At 37.8% G+C, this 17767-nt stretch overlaps 1 protein-coding gene across 4 annotated transcripts in view; it reads right to left on the bottom strand.

Annotated features, from left to right (window-relative positions):
* NBEA (neurobeachin) overlaps nt 1-17767 on the bottom strand; it is a gene marked incomplete at both ends in the record, with an annotated part of 550746 nt that overhangs the window by 243398 nt on the left and 289581 nt on the right. For all 4 annotated transcript variants that reach the window (XM_084277996.1, XM_084277994.1, XM_084277997.1 and 1 more), the window contains 2 exons: nt 3598-3764; nt 7423-7531. In XM_084277996.1, the coding sequence (XP_084134122.1) occupies nt 3598-3764; nt 7423-7531 (276 nt within the window). The remainder of the gene's footprint in view (nt 1-3597; nt 3765-7422; nt 7532-17767) is intronic.

The raw sequence follows: 17767 nt of genomic DNA, 5'->3' as shown, positions 1-17767 counted from the left end.
AGCTATAGGTACCGTGTTCTTGAAAAAAAAGTTTTTGAAAAGTTGAGATATCTGATTAAACAAGAAGCTGAAATAAGAGAATATGTGAAACAATCCTGGTAACAGATTATGGCCCAAAACACAGGCATGCATATGGTTGATAAGGAACTTGAACTGTGGGTACAGACAGGTTTCACTACACTTTTTTTAATTTTTTTTTTAAAGAAAGATGTGTATGGTGAGAGAAGCAGATGGGGAGGAAGAGAAGCACCATATGAAGCTGACAGAGAAGACAGAAGGAAGCATATGTTGTGACATGAAGACTATAACCCTGAAAAAAGCTAAGGCTAAGTGCTGGCTTAAAGAAGCTTTGAATGCTAAGCTATGAAACACCCTGTTTGATTCTTCCTGAGTTCAAGGAAATAGGATGTTGCATATTCACTCTGAACAAGTGGCAGGGCATCAAAGAAATAACCAGCTCAACAATTCATCATCTGAATGGGAAAAACTTGCAGAACTCTAATCTTGATGTAATGGTGAAGTTAAAAAAGGGGAAAAAAAGTATGTTTGGGGTAAGTTACTATGAAGACACTTAAAAGTGTCAGATTACCAAAATGAGGAAACCAGAATTAGTTTGGCTTAAGGGCACAAACAAGATTTATAACATCACATTCATCCCCCTCCCAAATAGTTTCTTACCTATTTTTACATCAAAAGACATTGTTATTTATACATTCATACAGAGGCAGTTGCCTACTTCTACACCTGCCCCTTCTGGGCTGAGAACAATCTCCCAAATTCATCTTTTCAATGAATGGTCTGCAGCTCAAGAGATGGACAGAAGCCCAGCCGTGTGGCTTCAGAACTGGTAACACTCTCCCTGACAGAAATGAAGGAGTCACTACAGAGGTCTAGAGATCTGGATTGTCAACCTTTGGGGTTTTTTTAAGTAACTCTATATTCCAGATAGGCTGTATCTCCCCAGGGAGAGAGAAGAAGTTTATAAAGAGACTGCTAACACTGTAACTGTCAGGAAGTAAAAATGGAGACTGGAGGTCTGTCGTGTCTCCTGCTGGCCAAGACTAGAGGTATGACAATTTTAGAACCCATTTCAACTTACATCATATAAAAAGTACAGGAGGAACTACCTAATTAACAACAGTTTTTGCCTTCTGTGCCTAAGCAGCTTAATGAGACCCCCTCTCCACTTTCCACACTTGAAGGCTTTTAAATCTCCCCACTGAGAACCAGAGACCTTGGTCCTTAACAAGACTCAGAGGGTCTCCCACTGGGCATGTCCCCCTACCTGCTGCCATCCCAGCCCTTTCCATTTACAGTCCACTAGATCTCATGACAGAAGGTGCACTTGTGTGGTGGGTCACACGTGGGGAGACCTGCAGTGAAAGGCAATTTGATTCCTGATCAGCTCCTGCAAATGGAGAAAACCCACTTGGAGAGCTCGTGCTATGACTGTGTCCCTCCTTCTCCAGGTTAAGCAGCAGCCAGCAGCTAAAATACAACCAGGCCAACATCTGCACCTAGCACGGTGAGCACTGAGCTGAGAAAGCAGCCCTGCAAGTAATTGAGAAGCAGCCACACCAGGGAAGTGGCATGACAGGAATAAAATAAGAGCTTCTTTTCCTTGATGTAAGAAAGCTGATAGGTTTGTCACAGGTGTCAAGCTGCTTCATCGCCCATCAAAAGCCATCACAGACTGAAGAGCAAAAATAGCTGCAGCAGTGGTCTGTTGCCACTGAGGATGCTATCAACAATCCAGGAGGGGAAAGTTACCTAGCCCAAAGAAGAGACAGTCTCCTGAAGTGAAGAGACAGGCTCCAGCCAGTCACAAAATTGAGCAACAGCATTATTAAAAAAAATCAAAGACATTAAAAGGACTGAAAATTGTACTTATTTTCACCAGCTTCAGGTCTCCACGTGCACAACTTCAAGCTTCACCTAGAGATAACACTAGTGTCCATTATGGACTAAAGCTGTTTTGAATTAACCATATCACAACCTTCTACTTTCAATTTTTGTGTTTTCCACCAGAACATCTCTGGTGTTAGATTACAGAGTTTCTATAAGAACTGAATTTCTGCACTTTCTACCACCTTAACAAATAAACACTTCTCTATCATCATCCAGGATAAAACGAATTTTTTGGAAGATATAAGGGTGATGTACATAAAAAGTTTCATTTTTAAAAATACTGCATAACTTCAAGAACCAACCAGACACAATTGCAAAAAGAATGAACAGTATATGTGGTATTCATTAAAAATTACTACAAATTTATTAATTGGCAAGTTTTCTAATAGACTTAAGAGCTAGATATGTATTCAAGATAAATCTAAATACATTTCTGAAAGAAAATTTTTATCTAGAGAAAAGGTTTTGTGTTAGTCTGTCAGTCTCAACTAGATTTTTTTACTGAAAAGGTTTCTCAGTGCTAAAACAGGACTTTCTGTTCTGCCTTGCCTGACTCCCAGCAGGCTTAAAAAGGATTGAAGTAGAAAAATCAAGCTGTAAAATTTTTGATATTTGGGAGCAGAACTTTTTTGATTCCTTTTGTTTGAGCTGTTCCACTCTGAATAAATAATCAAGTATTTGTGACTGGAATGGACAAAAAGAGAGACTTGGCAGTCTCCAGTTTTGCAGACAGGGAGCTCACATGGCAGACCCAGGTTCAAGACCTTGCTCTGAATGAAGGAAAGGAGCAATTTCAGCTCAAGTCTTCCATATGAGGGTCAGCACCTTAGCCACTGGCTATTTTTGTGATTCAGGAGTGCAAGGCTCTGTTTTTCAGCATGATATATGAAAATGTTTAATTTCACCTCTATGTTGAATAGAACAAACTTTTAAAAACAATACTCAATACTCAAATGTCAAATACTAGAACAGACAACTGAAACTGCATACAGTAGAAATATATATTTTTTCTTTTTCATTTTTAAAATTAATTTACTTTTGAACAGGAGTACCTGCAGAATTGAGCTGCACTTTGGCTAAGTGCAGCTAGTGCAAAGCTGAACACAAGTGCAATATAAGTTTTGCTTTAAGTCTATGGAGTTGAGCTGTGCATGGCTGGCACTGACTGTTGTAGGAGAATTAAAATTTACCAGTGGATCTTAAGAGTTCATTACTTGCAAAGAAAACACTGTAAACAGAAGAAAGCATCAGACAAACTCAAGTGACCTGGTTCTACTGGTTTTTCCAATACTGTGTTTGTCTATAATGCTAGACAAGTCATTTTGACTCTCACATCTTTGCTTTGGTCTGCCTTTGCTGATGTCTCTATGGAAATCTCAGCATCTCTCAGTGTCTCACTCACGACGCTTGACTCAGATTCTGATACAGGTAAAAGCCTCCAAACCTACTGATATACTCACAACAAGCAGCAACACCCATTTAAATGGATTTAGAAGGTGGTAAAATATTATATTTAGAGTCTATTAAGGATTTTGATCTAGGAATCTTTAGCAAAGAGAGGGCTAACAAAGAGGAAAGTATCTTTTAGCAATACTAGCTCCTAATATATTTGTATTTCAGGTATAGAGTGACTGCTTCTCTTCAACTTTGAAGGTAACATTTCTAGCCCACACATTTTTTGTGACTTACCTGTGGGAAACAGCTCCCCAGGCACCATGCTTATTTGTTAGTATGTTGAGGATCTTCTGTTTCAGCTGATTGGCGGTGACGTGATCTCGATGCTTAGCAGCACTGATGAGATGATCACACATCTTCTCCTCCTCTCTTCTGTCAGCAGCATACTGAGCACACTGGGACTAGGAATGAAAGTACATCTACTTCATAACAGATAGGCTGTGTAGAATGGCCTTAAAACTATTATTTACTAAAACTCTTTAAATATGACAAGAATCCATTAGGATACCTTTAAGAAGAGTAGGACACACCACTCAGTTGAAATGGTTCTACTGTGATATATAATGTATGAAAAATTTAAATACCAGGGGCAAAGACAACAGGGTTTTAATTAAAAACATTTAGCTATACATCTCTGTGTGTGTGTGTGTGTCAACAGATACACCATAAAAGCTGATATTTAGTTGTAAAAGTTTCATGTGTTCTCAAGTATAAAGCACAGGTATGGCATACACAGCATCAGATACATGAGCAAGTTATGCCCACTGGTTTTGGTTTTAAATTGCAATACAACTTACCTTTAAAAAGATCTCTAATAAAATTCCTTTAGCTATGAAATTAAGGTGTATATTTTCATATCACAACATGAAAAATTCTCACAAGAAGCTACCAATTCTAAAAAAAACCCCAGTGATTAAAAAACTGCTGATCTTTTAAGTTGAAAAAAGATCTAATGTTTTTATCATGTTTCCTTTAAAACATAACTATCTCTTAAAAAATGCTGTGGTTATTGACCTTTATATAAATTTCTTCCTAAAACTGTCAAAATTCTATAATGTATTTTGGTTTTGACAAATCCTTTCTTTATTTATAAGTACAATTTCTCCATTCTTTTCACAAAATCATGGTAATTTCAAATTCAATCTCGACTCCCAGTATAGGTCCTTTCAAAATGTCTAAACAAAGCAAATGTGACCATACTTTCTAAAATAAATCCCTTCTAACTATCATTTTCCAGGTATAAATGACAAAGGCTAGCTTGTTTTCCAAACACCTAATTTTAAAATCAACTTTTTGGAGAGATTTTTGCACGCACAGTTATTGCACACCAATTTAGAGTGTTTAAACAACACCTGGATCTGTAACACAGCACGGAATACAATCCTATTTTCTAGAACTCAAAAAAGCAATTGCAATGAAGTTAACATCATAATAAATTGTTGTTTATTCTTCACATTTCTGCACACTACCTTTATAGTACAGATCACAGCAGCATTCGGTAAGATTTTACCAGTGGTTCTTTCCATAGTGTTATAGCCATTTTTACAAGTAATCCATCTAGAAAGAACAATTGCTACACTAATTCACAAAGGGTTAATTCATTTTTCAATTTATCTTCTTGTACAGAGAACCACCAATTAGTACAATGATATGCCTTAGTAATGAGGTTAATATTTCACCAGCTCATTGGACAGTAAAATTAAATTTTCATTTTTCTTCCTGAACAATTACAAAGGTTAGCAAAATGCAAGTTAACTGTGAAGCACCCATCCTGGGAGGAATTTCCCTGGCCCTGACTGCAACTGGAGCCACAGGATAAGATTCAGACGCTGGTACGCAGCCTCCCTGCTCTGCAGGCGACACAATAACTTGGTGCAGCTTGGGCCAAATCATTTTACCCATCATGATTCAATTAAAGTTTAAAAGGTAAAAATAAAGTAGCCACTCATTTCTGTGGCTGAGAGCAGTGATTAACATGTACCAAACCCCAAAACGTATACCAGTACATCTTATTAAAGCAAAATGACAGATTTACAATTATGCAACAGAAAACTACCAGAAATCTCTTTGTCCCTACTACTTTCAAGCAGGATGAATAATAAAATGTTCAGTTATATGCCTACCATTATGAAAGACAACATATAAAACATTCTTTCAGAGCGTAACCACTGCTTTATTTAAGTACATCTGAGTTTCATATTTAGCACAGGCCACATTTCATAATTTTCTTTTATGACTTGCAGATTTTATCTTACTCATCTAAAACATCTAGGAGATGTTTTTCATGTAACAAATATAATGAAAATTTTCATATATGAAAAATGTGTTGGTTTCTTTACCAGACAATAAGACTGACTTAAGGCTATTCCTTTAGGGAATTTAGTTAATATTCTAAATCCTATTTGCTAACAGAAGCTGGAAGTTAATTGAATATTCTCATTTTGTCTAGAGTTCTGACAGATCTTATGCCTCAATGTATTCTTCAAAGAGCAGATAACTCAATCTTCTATTGTCATCTTAGGTTACTGCATGATGCTCTGATAAATATCAAATGTTATTTATTGTTGGGGCAATATGAAACTTCACTCTGACACACACTTAATTGTAAATGTGATCTTATCTAAGTTAAAAATATCCAGTATATGCCTGGTAATAAAGTTGTTGCAATCCCATATGACAAGTGTCTGCTGTCTACTCTGACAAAATGAAGTAAAGGTTATGTGTATTCGAAATGACAACAGATATCTCCGTGTCTCACACTTTTCAGCTAGGTCAAGGAGCACAAGAACTAGCACATCAAAGCACACATTTAAGAGAACTGTTTCAAGGAGATAAAAACCTCATCAAAACTAAGATTACCAGATCCGATTTCCAGCCACCAGGTGCTTGTTGACATTTTCTGACAGATGAACGAATTGATACAGCCATTTATTATCATGATCAATACTAAGTCAGTCTATCTTAGTGTTAGGTCATTGGAGCATTAAAATATGTGGAAATGTATGTTTGGATGTATATACACATCCAAATATATATATACTTATATATATTTGTATATACACATCCAAATATATATACTTATATATACACAAATCTGTGCAAGCACAGGCAAGCCTGGAAATTAAAAATAGGAAAAGATGCTGCAATGTTGTATGAAACACCATAAAAATGCAAAAATTTATTTGATAAAGTCATGTCAAAAATAGAATTTTAACTTTACTCCACCATTTTTGGATAATTTTTTTTTAAATAGGAATTAAATTAGTCCCGGAGAAATAATCCAAAACCTGTTAAACAGAACATGTGTTTTAAAAGGAGCCTTTCTGTGTATTTGTATCACTGTCAAGCTGTACAATCTGAATTGTATACTGCAACACTCTGATGGAAAAAGCCAACTGAATGTTGAGTCCTTTTAGGGGTAAGAATTATAGACAGTAAAGAGTTATGGGAGTCATCTGCTCTTCTTCAGAAACAAAAAGAACAGCCATTTTAAACACAATCTTACTGTCAATAGATAATGATTCTTAACTAGCAAGAAAGGCATGTAACATCGTATTTCAATGTATAAACTGCAGCAAGCAAATGCTCTAAAGTGCTCAAAAATACAATACTACTAATTCTGTTTAACAAAGCATTTCTATTTCTCCGTTTTTGTGAAGTGCCTTAAGTGCATTAATTGATTTCCTTTCTTACTGAACTCATACAGACTGGTAAAATCTAAAGAAAAAAATTACTGATGTGACTTGCATTACAATTTGCATTAAGTCAGAGAAGTTCTTTGTGAACCTTAGGGTCTGCCCTATCAGTTTTGATATGGTGATTAAGGGATTTCTTCAAGTTGTAAATGTTTTCATGAATTTCAGTGAGGAGGTGAGAAATCAAACCCAATCCTGGCGTGTGACATTCACCAAAGCTTTTAAAAACTGGTTTTGAAACGCCTTCAACGTAAATTCCCTTCTTGGAAGGAAGAAAAAAGATACCGTTATTGTGTGGGGTTAGAGTGGAGGTGACAACTGAGTGAAAACAGAGAAGCAGAAACACACCAAATCTCAGGCTTACCTCAAACTCAGCATGTTTGTGGACATCTTCAGCTCTCTGTCGGTTCAAAATAAATTCAGCTTCATTTGCGACACGCACTATGTGGTCTTTCATCGCATGACACAATAATCTGAAATTTAGAAAGTCCAAAAAATCAATCTTTTTATATTTGATGTACTTCAGATAAGCTCTTTCAGCAGGTTCACTTCAAATGTAATAAAATAAAATTAAGGAAAATGCTGTAATGCAACTGCCAAATTAGCTGGCATGAAAAATTTAAATTTCTCCAAAATTTTATGCATTTGTGAAAGCACAAAAAAAATTCATGTTATGTGGGAAAAAACTTTGCTATTTATTATTGAGATGAAAAGATTTTAATGGAAGTAGTATATTTCAAGTATGTTTTTAACAGCAGTCTCAATATGAATATGAATACTATACTAACATTGAAAAAAATCTAGATGACTACTTAAACTCTTATTGATAACATTATAACATTGACTATAAATATTCCAGCTTCAGTCTTAGAAGATAATGAGATTACTGAAGATTTAAAAGTCTATTAAAAATGTAAAATAATGTCAGTATCTCTTTTATGTTTTCCCAGTGCTGGAGTGAAAAGTGTGTCATGTTTCCAAGTTTTCATGGCATCAGAACTAGACAAATCTTATTTAAAAAGAAGGGGAAAAAATAGATTACGATTGGACTGAGAATGAGGATGCCAATCAGACACCTTAAATTAAGATTCTTGTATAGACGACCAAATACCATGAGATGCACAATAAAATTGCAGTATAAACACTCCGCTGTTCTTAATGCTGATAACTTATTGGGCAGGAAGAATGGAAGCAACTGCTTTCTTATCCCTGCAGCCCATATCTAAGGTTGCCCATTCTATTAAAAATTGCTTTGCTCTTCTTATCAGCAAGGAGGAAATATCTTTCAGGATGCAGAGATCTGACAGGTCTGTTTAGGATCAAGAGCTGCTTCTTGTTGTGTGAAAATGGCACACAGTCTGGGATTTTCCTTCCTGCAGCATCAGGGAAACAATTGAATTCAGAAATTTTTATATTAAGAATGTGAAAATCCCCCTTAAGGTTAGTGTCTGGTGCTTAGAAGACCCAGAAATGAAAGTCATGATTATTAGAAATGAAAACTATGATTACTGGACCTAAAACTTATAAGATGGAAGGATCTGAACACTATTCTTGCCTCCTTTGGTGTGCTCTGCCATCTGGGAAGGAAGGAAATCACTTACCCTGAGCTAATGTTTAATATGGGTGTGTGGTGTTGGAAGATGCAAGTGTTTGGGCCTCTGTTTAGAGATAGAGAAGCTTGGATCACAGTTTCACAGCAGATATTCATGCTTTTAATAAGGCTTTTTATTTTTATTTGCTATTCCTGAAAGCAAAAAGGTTTTGCCAAACTATAAGCTGAAAGACTAAAACTTGCTCCATTGTAGCCTTCAAAAACTAACTTGATTTTTATGTACCCTGCTGGAAGTTATGCTTTAGTATTTATTACTTGGTGTTCAGTTTTTATTGTTAAGAGGTCAGTGTAGAAATACCTGCAGATATGGATTAGGAAGGAGCATTCATGACTTCAGCAAGATTCTCAAAAATGAGAAAATACCAGAAGTGAGTGCTTAACATCTCCAATCAAATTCTGCATCACAGATCTTCCTGAACTTTTCCACATCACATTGATGACCTGGAAGCAAGTAGCTAGGATTTCAGAACTGAACACAGTGATTTCAAGCGTCTACTAGCTGTACATCCCTTCCTGGATGATAAACTACTGAATAAATGGAGCACAGAGCAATATCAGTATCTTTGGGTTATCTGTGGACCGGGCAGGATTTCTATTTCCAAATGACTTTAGGTGAAATCAATAGGTTTCTTAGACACTCCCTGCCATGAGACTAACTTTGCTCCACTGGATTTATTATTTGGGACAACTGGTCATCTTTTTATACCACAAAACCCAATCTAATTTAAATTCACAGGCAATGATAAATAAATACTATCTTCACCTTAGTTGTTTCATCTGTAGTAAGAGGTGTTCACATTCCCCGTGCCTATTTATCCACTAAAACACCTACCCAGAGAATGCTAATTTCCACATATTATAAACACATCTCTTGTCAATACTCAGGGAAAAATTATCAAGAAAAAAGAGAAAAAAAATCAAGTCTGTCAACACTAAACTCTGGCTGCCTCACAGAAATTTAACACTTTCCTAGACATGCAGATGATTCAAATCAGCTGGTTGAAACTGCTGGTGACCCCAGCTGTACCTCCCACCCCTCTAAAGGACCTTTCTGCTCCAGAGATTGAAAGACCTGATGCATTTGGGAACAGCTTTAGAATTGCTGCAGCTTTTGGACAACACATTAGGTGAACTAAGTCTGATTTCAGGAAACCTAGAAATGACACAGGTCTTCAGGGTCCAAAATCAAAGAGAAGACAAATAAGATGTGACCAAGCAATATTCCTGAGTGCTGGGTCTTAACTACCTTGTGCACTCAGTCTGTTAGTTTGGTTCCCACTCATTTTTTGGCTCACTCTAACTTCAATCCTGAAATTGCACAGGGATGGTCCAAGGGACAGTTCACTGGAGACACATCCATGAGACTGAATCAATTTAAAATCTCTCTAATGATACTCAAGAAAGGTCTGCAGATGTTTACACAGTAGTGGATATCCCTCATGTTTTTCCAAACAACCTGAACTAAACTGAGAAAAATCATATTGAAATCTTAAGTTGAAACAGGGACTGTATGGGCTTCAGGGAAGAGGTGGACTAAGTGCTATGTGGGATGAATGAAGACACTCTACTCTAGCAGGTGTTAACCTTAAACAGTATGAACATAGACCATCCCCATTCTTCTTTGTTTGTTGTCAAAAATCTTATCTATGGGGTATCTCAGTATTATTTCTACTGTGTTTAGCCAATTGTCTCATCCCCTGTCATATCTCTACCACGGATGGCAATTTATTCAAGAAAAAGAAGAAAAAATGTCAGCACATTGGGATTATGACAAAAGTGAGGCCACAGCAAATCAACACTGTATAATAATTAAATAATCACAGAATCACAGAATCACAGAATCTTAGGGGTTGGAAGGGACCTCAAGAGATCATCGGGTCCAACCCCCCTGCCAAAGCAGCTCCCCAGCTCATATTACACGGACAGGCATCCAGACGAGACTTGAATATCTCCAGAGAAGGAGACTCAACCACCTCCCTGGGCAGCCTATTCCACTGCTCTGGCACCCTCACTGGGGAAAAGTTCTTCCGCATGTTGGTGCGGAACTTCCTGTGCTCCAACTTGCAGCCATTGCCCCTTGTCCTGTCTCCACAGACCACTGAAAACGGGCTGGCAATTCCCCCTGCATCCCAAGTCTAAGATATTTATAAACACTAATTAGGTCCCCCCTAAGCCTTCTTTTCTCCAGGCTGAACAGACCCAGCTCACTCAGCCTTTCCTCATAGGGGAGATGTTCAGGCCCCTAATCATCTTCGTTGCCCTTCTCTGGACTCTCTCCAGGAGATCCCTGTCTTTTTTATACCAGGGAGCCCAGAACTGGACACAATACTCCAGGTGGGGCCTGACCACGGCAGAGTAGAGGGGGAGGATCACTTCCTTCGACCTGCTGGACACACTCTTCCTGATGCCCCCCAGGATCCCATTGTCTCTTTCAGCCCCCAGGGCACACTGCTGGCTCATGGCCAACCTGTCATCACCCAGGACCCCCAGGTCCTTCTCCACAGAGCTCCTTTCCAGCAGCTCATCCCCCAGCCTGTACTGATACAGTTGGTTGTTCCTCCCCAGGTGCCAGACTCTCCACTTGCTTTTGTTGACCCTCATCTGGTTTCTCCCTGCCCAGCTCTCCAGCCTGTCCAGATCTCTCTGGATGGCAGTGCAGTGTCCTGCGTGTCAGCCACTCCTCCCAGCATGTATCATCGGGTACTTGCTGAGGATGTATGCAATACCCTCATCAAGGTCGTCAATGAAGATATTAAACAGGACTGGACCCAACACCGAGCCCTGGGGAACACCGCTAGTCACAGGCCTCCATTCACATTCTACTCCAGTGATCACGACCTTCTGAGCCCGGTCCGACAGCCAGTTCTCAACCCACCTCACTGTCCACTCATCTATCCCTTGTTCCCTCAGCTTCTCTATCAGGATGTTGTGGGAGACAGTATAATGTTGTATTAATGTGTGCTAATAATGGATATATGGTGATTCCCTTACCTTAGAAGCTTGTGTGCTCCTAATATAGAACTTCAAAGGCTAGGTAATCTATGCCTTTACAACTAAAAGGCCATCAGGAACTACACTAGTCTTAAAAACCACTTGCCAGAAAGAGAGACTTTTGAAAAAGAGAACGGTTAAAATCTAGGCTATGATTTAGATATTTTAAATTCCACCACAAAGAGGCCTTGGCCTGGATGGTTTGATGTACAAGTGCAAGAATTTAGGTCAGAAAACAGAAGCATAGTAAGTTAAAGCAGTTAAATAAATCCTACCTTAGCTTTCAAAAGAAAGGCAGTTACTACAAGGTCAGAGAAGCAATGCCTTACAGAGGTTTTTTTTGCAAAGGAACTTGCTTATGTGCTTGCTGAATTCATCCAAGGAAACTTGTCACTTTTTGAAATACAAAAACACTACTTAAAAATAATTTATGGTACTGATTTTTACTGCTAATGGGAAGTTATCCTGTGTTCTCAAATTATATTCTACTAAGCAAAAGATGGCAGAAGTATTATCACTGTAATATCTGGATTAAACCATAGCCAACTAACTCTGAATCTCAGATTCATATAGACACAGCACAACTCAGCATACTGTCCTAGCTGGGTTACACCTGATGAACATGGTAATGTTGTCATCCTTTGAATACTTACCAATTTATCTAAATCCTTACTAACTCAACCACGTGTGGCATAAGATTTTACTTTTTCTTTTTTAAAAAAAGGAAACCTCAGACACTTCTGGCAGGAGAAAAAAAATGCTTACAACTATCCTTGGGATTCTCATAGAAGAACAACAGAAATAATTCAGAAAGATCTAACATTGAGTAGTATCAAAGGCTGCCAGTACATCAAAAGAATCTCCCTTCATGCACCACAAATAAGCTAAAGGAACAAGTACTCCTAGGTCAGTAAATTCACTCCTTCCCTGCAACATGTAGCTACGCCATACAGACCTTTAGTTTATGAAAGGCATTATCATGAAACGTGTCTTCAGTTTATGAAGATGTGATCAAGTTGCAGCCTCCAGCACAGGTCCTCTGAAGGTTCAAATGATTTTCCTTGTCAATCCAGATGTACTCTTCAGCAGCCTTTGCTGTTTCGTTTTATGCAAATATTACCTTAAGTTTACATGATTCTTCTTCCTTCTGTTGACCTTCTGCTATTCCATCCATCCCTGTTTTGCTAGGCTAAGTTTCTTGAATGACAAATCTTAGGAAAAAAGATTGTCTTTTGGGTTTTTACTAATTTCATACACTGAATTTACCATTTCTGTAAGTGCTTAACCAAAACTGCCAGCAGTATTCTAGGCAAGTTCTACATAGTAACATTAATGCTGCCTTATTTTCATGGAAATACCTTTTCCAATGCAATTTTAGAATTGTGATTTTTGTTTTTCTCAGCCCTACATTCTGTGGTTTTGCAGAAGAACATATCAGTCATCGTTTGGTCTCTTACCTTCTCAGACATTACTAAAAGATGAACTAAGAGTCTCTAGCATACATTCTCAAGAACGTGAACTCCAGGTATTTTATGTCATAAAATATTTATGTAATATGCTTTATTGTATAAGATGATTTATATTACTGCAGGTTTGAAACTCACCCAAATGTTATTTCAGTCATCTGCCCAACTACATTTGCCATGTACAGATTTTACAGAGCACTCCCTTTTGGGGAAAGGTTTATTCTCTGCATCTTTCCCAAACCATCATCCTGTACTGGAGTGACCGATACAATTAAGAAGATGCTTGAGAGACAAAATGCATATAGAATCATGGAATGGTTCGGGTTGGACTTGACCTTAAAGATCATCTAGTTCCATCCCACTGCCATGGGTAGGACATCCTCCACTAGACCAGGTTGCCCAAAGCCCCATCCAACTTGGCCTTGAACACTGACAGGGAGGGGGCAGCCACAGCTTCTCTGGGAAACCTGTTGAGGTGCCTCACCATCTTCAGAGTGAAGAACTTCCTAATAGCTAATCTAAATCTATCATCCTTCAGTTTAAGGCTATTACCCCTTGTTCTATCACCACGTGACTCTTAAGCTCCATGACTTACCACTACATGACTACATGACAGCATCACTACATGACTCCGTAAAAAGTTCAGTTTGCTAAACAGAGGGAAGAGCTGAAATTTGAGAGCAGCACTATTTTTATCCTCCTTTGGAAATAAAACAACTACTTTGGTGAGATCTCCTTATCACTGACAACCGAACATTTGCTGTGACTGAATTATACCCACAGTTCTTATTCACCTTTGCAAATCCTCCCTTAGCAAGCACCACCCTCAAAAGACCTACTAGATGGATTGGTGTTGAGACAGGGATGAATCAAGCCTTCTGGTCATGCTTATTAATCTCTGCACTAGTAATCCTCCTAAAGGGTTAAAGATTTATATGAAAACTCTCCCCACAGACTTGCTATACCTTTAAAGATTTTTTTTTTCTAGTAATTCATCATTTACCAAAAGAAAAAAGACATTGACCAAGAACATTTCGTCCTATCCCATGTGACCATTTCTTCAGTTGCACCACTGAAACTCCAACCAGAATTAAGGCCAAGTGTGCTGCTGTGTCCTTCCCCAGATGAGCTGATCTCAACCAGGAACTAATGATCAGCAAAAATCTTACCTTCTTTGAGCATCATTTCTTACCACATAAGGTAGAGATTAAACACTGACTTGGTCACTTATGGTTTCTCTTTACTGAGACAAGCTTGATTTCTATTAATGTCCACAAATTTATGAACCACAGTTTAAGCTCCTTTACAAGGAAATGGGTTTGATTTGGTTTTAGACTGAACCAAGGACTTTCAGTAAAGAATCCACCAACAAAGCAGTCTGAAATCACTCATGACTCTAAACCTGGAACACTTCTAGGGAGAAATGAGCTTTCTGTATGGATACCTGTGAAGTTTCCAGCTGAACATATGGAAACTGGAGTAAAAACCAGAATTAAGATATGGTGGGAATTTAAAATAAACATGACAGGGCTTAACTGTAGGAACAAGAGTGAATGACAGGTTCTCCTATGAAGGAGAGAAGCATCTCAGACTTAGGAGTGAGAGCAAATTGGGCAAGAATACATCTCAGGACAAGATGATTCATAAATATGGGTTATTTGCAAATGTTTAGGAATACGTAAGAAATTATTTAAATCCACATGGCTTGCTTTCCTGAATACTGTCCTCAGCAAGGTGTCTTTAGAGTGCTTACAGATTAAAGAAAGTTGTGGAAAAGTGTGTAATCAATCAGAAGGCCCTATTTTTCAGATACTGGGATTTAAGAAGGCTGGATTGTGGGTTTTCAAAATTGAAGAAGAATTCAGATAAACAGCAAGGTCCAAGGTGATTTTTTTTTGAGTTTTTGAACTAGATAAGACTGAACCAAAACTGCCTTTGGGACATGTAAAAACCATACGGTGTTTGCAACGCTTTTAAATGTGTATTGGGATAGGTCATGACAAACAGTGCTAAACTGTATAACTATCAAAGTTGAAGGATGAAAACTTGTGTCTCATTATTCTACACTGACTTTTCCATCCTGCCATCAGTTCTTCCTCGTAATAATCTCACACAGAGAGAAAGGGGGGCTCTAGCTGTTATGCTGCTAGATAAAACAATTGTGCTTGTGTTACCCAATCTTTCTTTCATTTGAGATAAACTGAAAAAACAGATCATTCCCAAGCTGCAATTTTCAAAACAGATTACAAAATGAACATTTGTTATAATTTAGCTAAGGTCTTGTTTCCTCTACTCATTCCTGAAGTTTTGCCAACTCACATGTCCAGGGAAACAGATGTTTTTCTGACTTACTTTCATCAGATGCCCATAGTTTAATTTTTCCAAGAAGCAGCCTGGAAATATGCCACTATTTCACCAAACATAGTTGTTTTGACAATTATTACTCTTAATGGCATTCAGAAGAAATAAGCTGATCATTACAGTTGGTATCTCTAATAGGATTCATAAACTGGTCTAACTTGAAGAGTTTGAACTTCTACAAGATGCAGTACTGCTATAAATAATTTGAAAGTAAATTCCTATAAACTTTAGAAGGTAATGTCTAACACAGAGGTCTGATTTCTAGCAAAAGGTCAGTGATGAAGAATTTAATGGAGAAAAGTTTGAAATTATAGCCTACAAAGACTGGCTATTGGACTGCAACATGAGCATGCAGATAAACTTCATGGATGGTAATCATTAATATTTCGAACTCAGAGTTGACTACAAAGAACCTATTCCACTCCTCATACAGATTTTGTATTTTGCATAATCAAGCAGAATCTCTCTTTGAAACCGTGGCCATCCAGTAAACATCCAAGACCAGCAGTTACAACTGAGGTGGTCTGCATCTCAGAATCAGCCTCCCTTTTGAGACGTGACCAGATCAGGCAAGGCAAAGGAGAGGATACCTTAAAATCTCTAACAGATCTAAGAACTCCAGTTTTACTCACCCCCACAAGTACATAGATAGTTATCATAAGAAGTATATGCTTTATCCAACACAAGCTAATACTCTGGAGGTAGGGCAAGGACAGCTGTGGTAAAGAACAAGAAACCACATCTAACAGGGAGCTCAAGCTCATGCTTCAGCTGGAGCAGAAATATATTTACAGCAGTATCTATGACAGGAATCCTCTACTGATGGAAACTGATATTTAGGATGAATTTCCATAAAACAGCCACTCACTGTTGATAAACAATTCCTCCAATCAAAAGCTACTCTTGGTGAGGGTGGCAATATAGCAATAGAATTTGGTTACAATTCTCAAAGACAGAATAATCAAACGTATTTTTTTCTTATTTATATATTGTTTCTAAGTGCTATTGCTTCTTCAGGGCAGTTTTCTGCCTGGATTTGCATATATTGGACTTTGGAAATTAGACTGGAATACTTTGTAAGTTGTTCTGGTAGCCCTCAGCTACAAAAAATTCACCGTGTCTGAACACCAAGTATCTTGCAGTCCTGAAGGATTCAGGTGAGGTCCTCATTCTGACCTCAAGGTTCCCGTGATCAAGATCATTGTCAAGACAGAAACAAGGAAAAGCATCATTTCTCCATCCTTCTTGGACTCAACTACTAAATGAGTTCTTCAAGGGGTATCCAGGGACCCAACTGTAAATGCACGTCATAAATCAAGTATGGCAAATGGCACCATAGATATACCTTTTAACACAGGGCTTGAGCATTTAAGTATTGCAGACAGTGAATAATGACTGTGAGCTCATTTACCACAAACCAAACATATCAGAACTGCCAAACTGCAGCAGAGGATGTCCAAAAGAAAATTTGCTGCAGTTACTCAACAATCGTAGTTGAGGTAACATGGAAAGAATGTAAGTCTTTATTAGCTTCCTTTCAGGATTTAATCAGCAATTCATCTAAATTTAAACAAACACAAATTTCCAGTCTATTTAAACATTCTGCTACCCTTTCCAGAAAATTAGTGAAATCTCTCAACAAAGCATGGTTTAAAAGAAAAAGGCCTCCTATGAATTTCAAGTACACTTAGAGGTCCAGGTAGGTGGATATGCAAAAGTATATATTTTCATTGCTAAAGGCAGAAAGTAGATACAGAGATGAAATTAGAGAAGCAAATCTTGAAATTTTAAATCTGAGATTAAATATAGTCTCCTGTTTCCTCAAATTAATATCATGATCAGAGTACTCATGCTATTCAAAAGAAGGGATTTCTGTAACAAATAAATAGTTTTAAATGGAAGAAAAAGGTCACCCTTTTAAAGAGGTGAGTCTTATGAAAACATAAAGGGGAAAGGAAATGGGAGATGAGGATAATAATCCAATTCTAAAAGACTAATAGATAATGAACTGTAACATCCATCTCTTAGGCAGGATAGACCCCTGAGATACTACACTTGTCAAAGGCATCAAGGTAGAGTACAACCAATTAACCATAGTCCTTGGAGCCCCGTTATGTAGCCAGTTTTCTATCTATTTAGTTGTCCATCCATTCAGAAGGTAGCTTTCTAAATCTGATACTCTCCACCTGTGTACTCACTTCTTGCATCAGAGCTCTACTATAATTTCATTAGTTAGACAAACCAGTCTCTTGATACATCTGCTTTCTTCCTGTTCTGGA

This window comes from Gallinula chloropus, assembly GCF_964237585.1.
Source record: "Gallinula chloropus genome assembly, chromosome: 1".
Taxonomy (NCBI): Eukaryota; Metazoa; Chordata; class Aves; order Gruiformes; family Rallidae; genus Gallinula; species Gallinula chloropus.
Note: the sequence above shows the minus strand (reverse complement) of the source record. Positions and strands in the feature narration are given on the sequence as shown.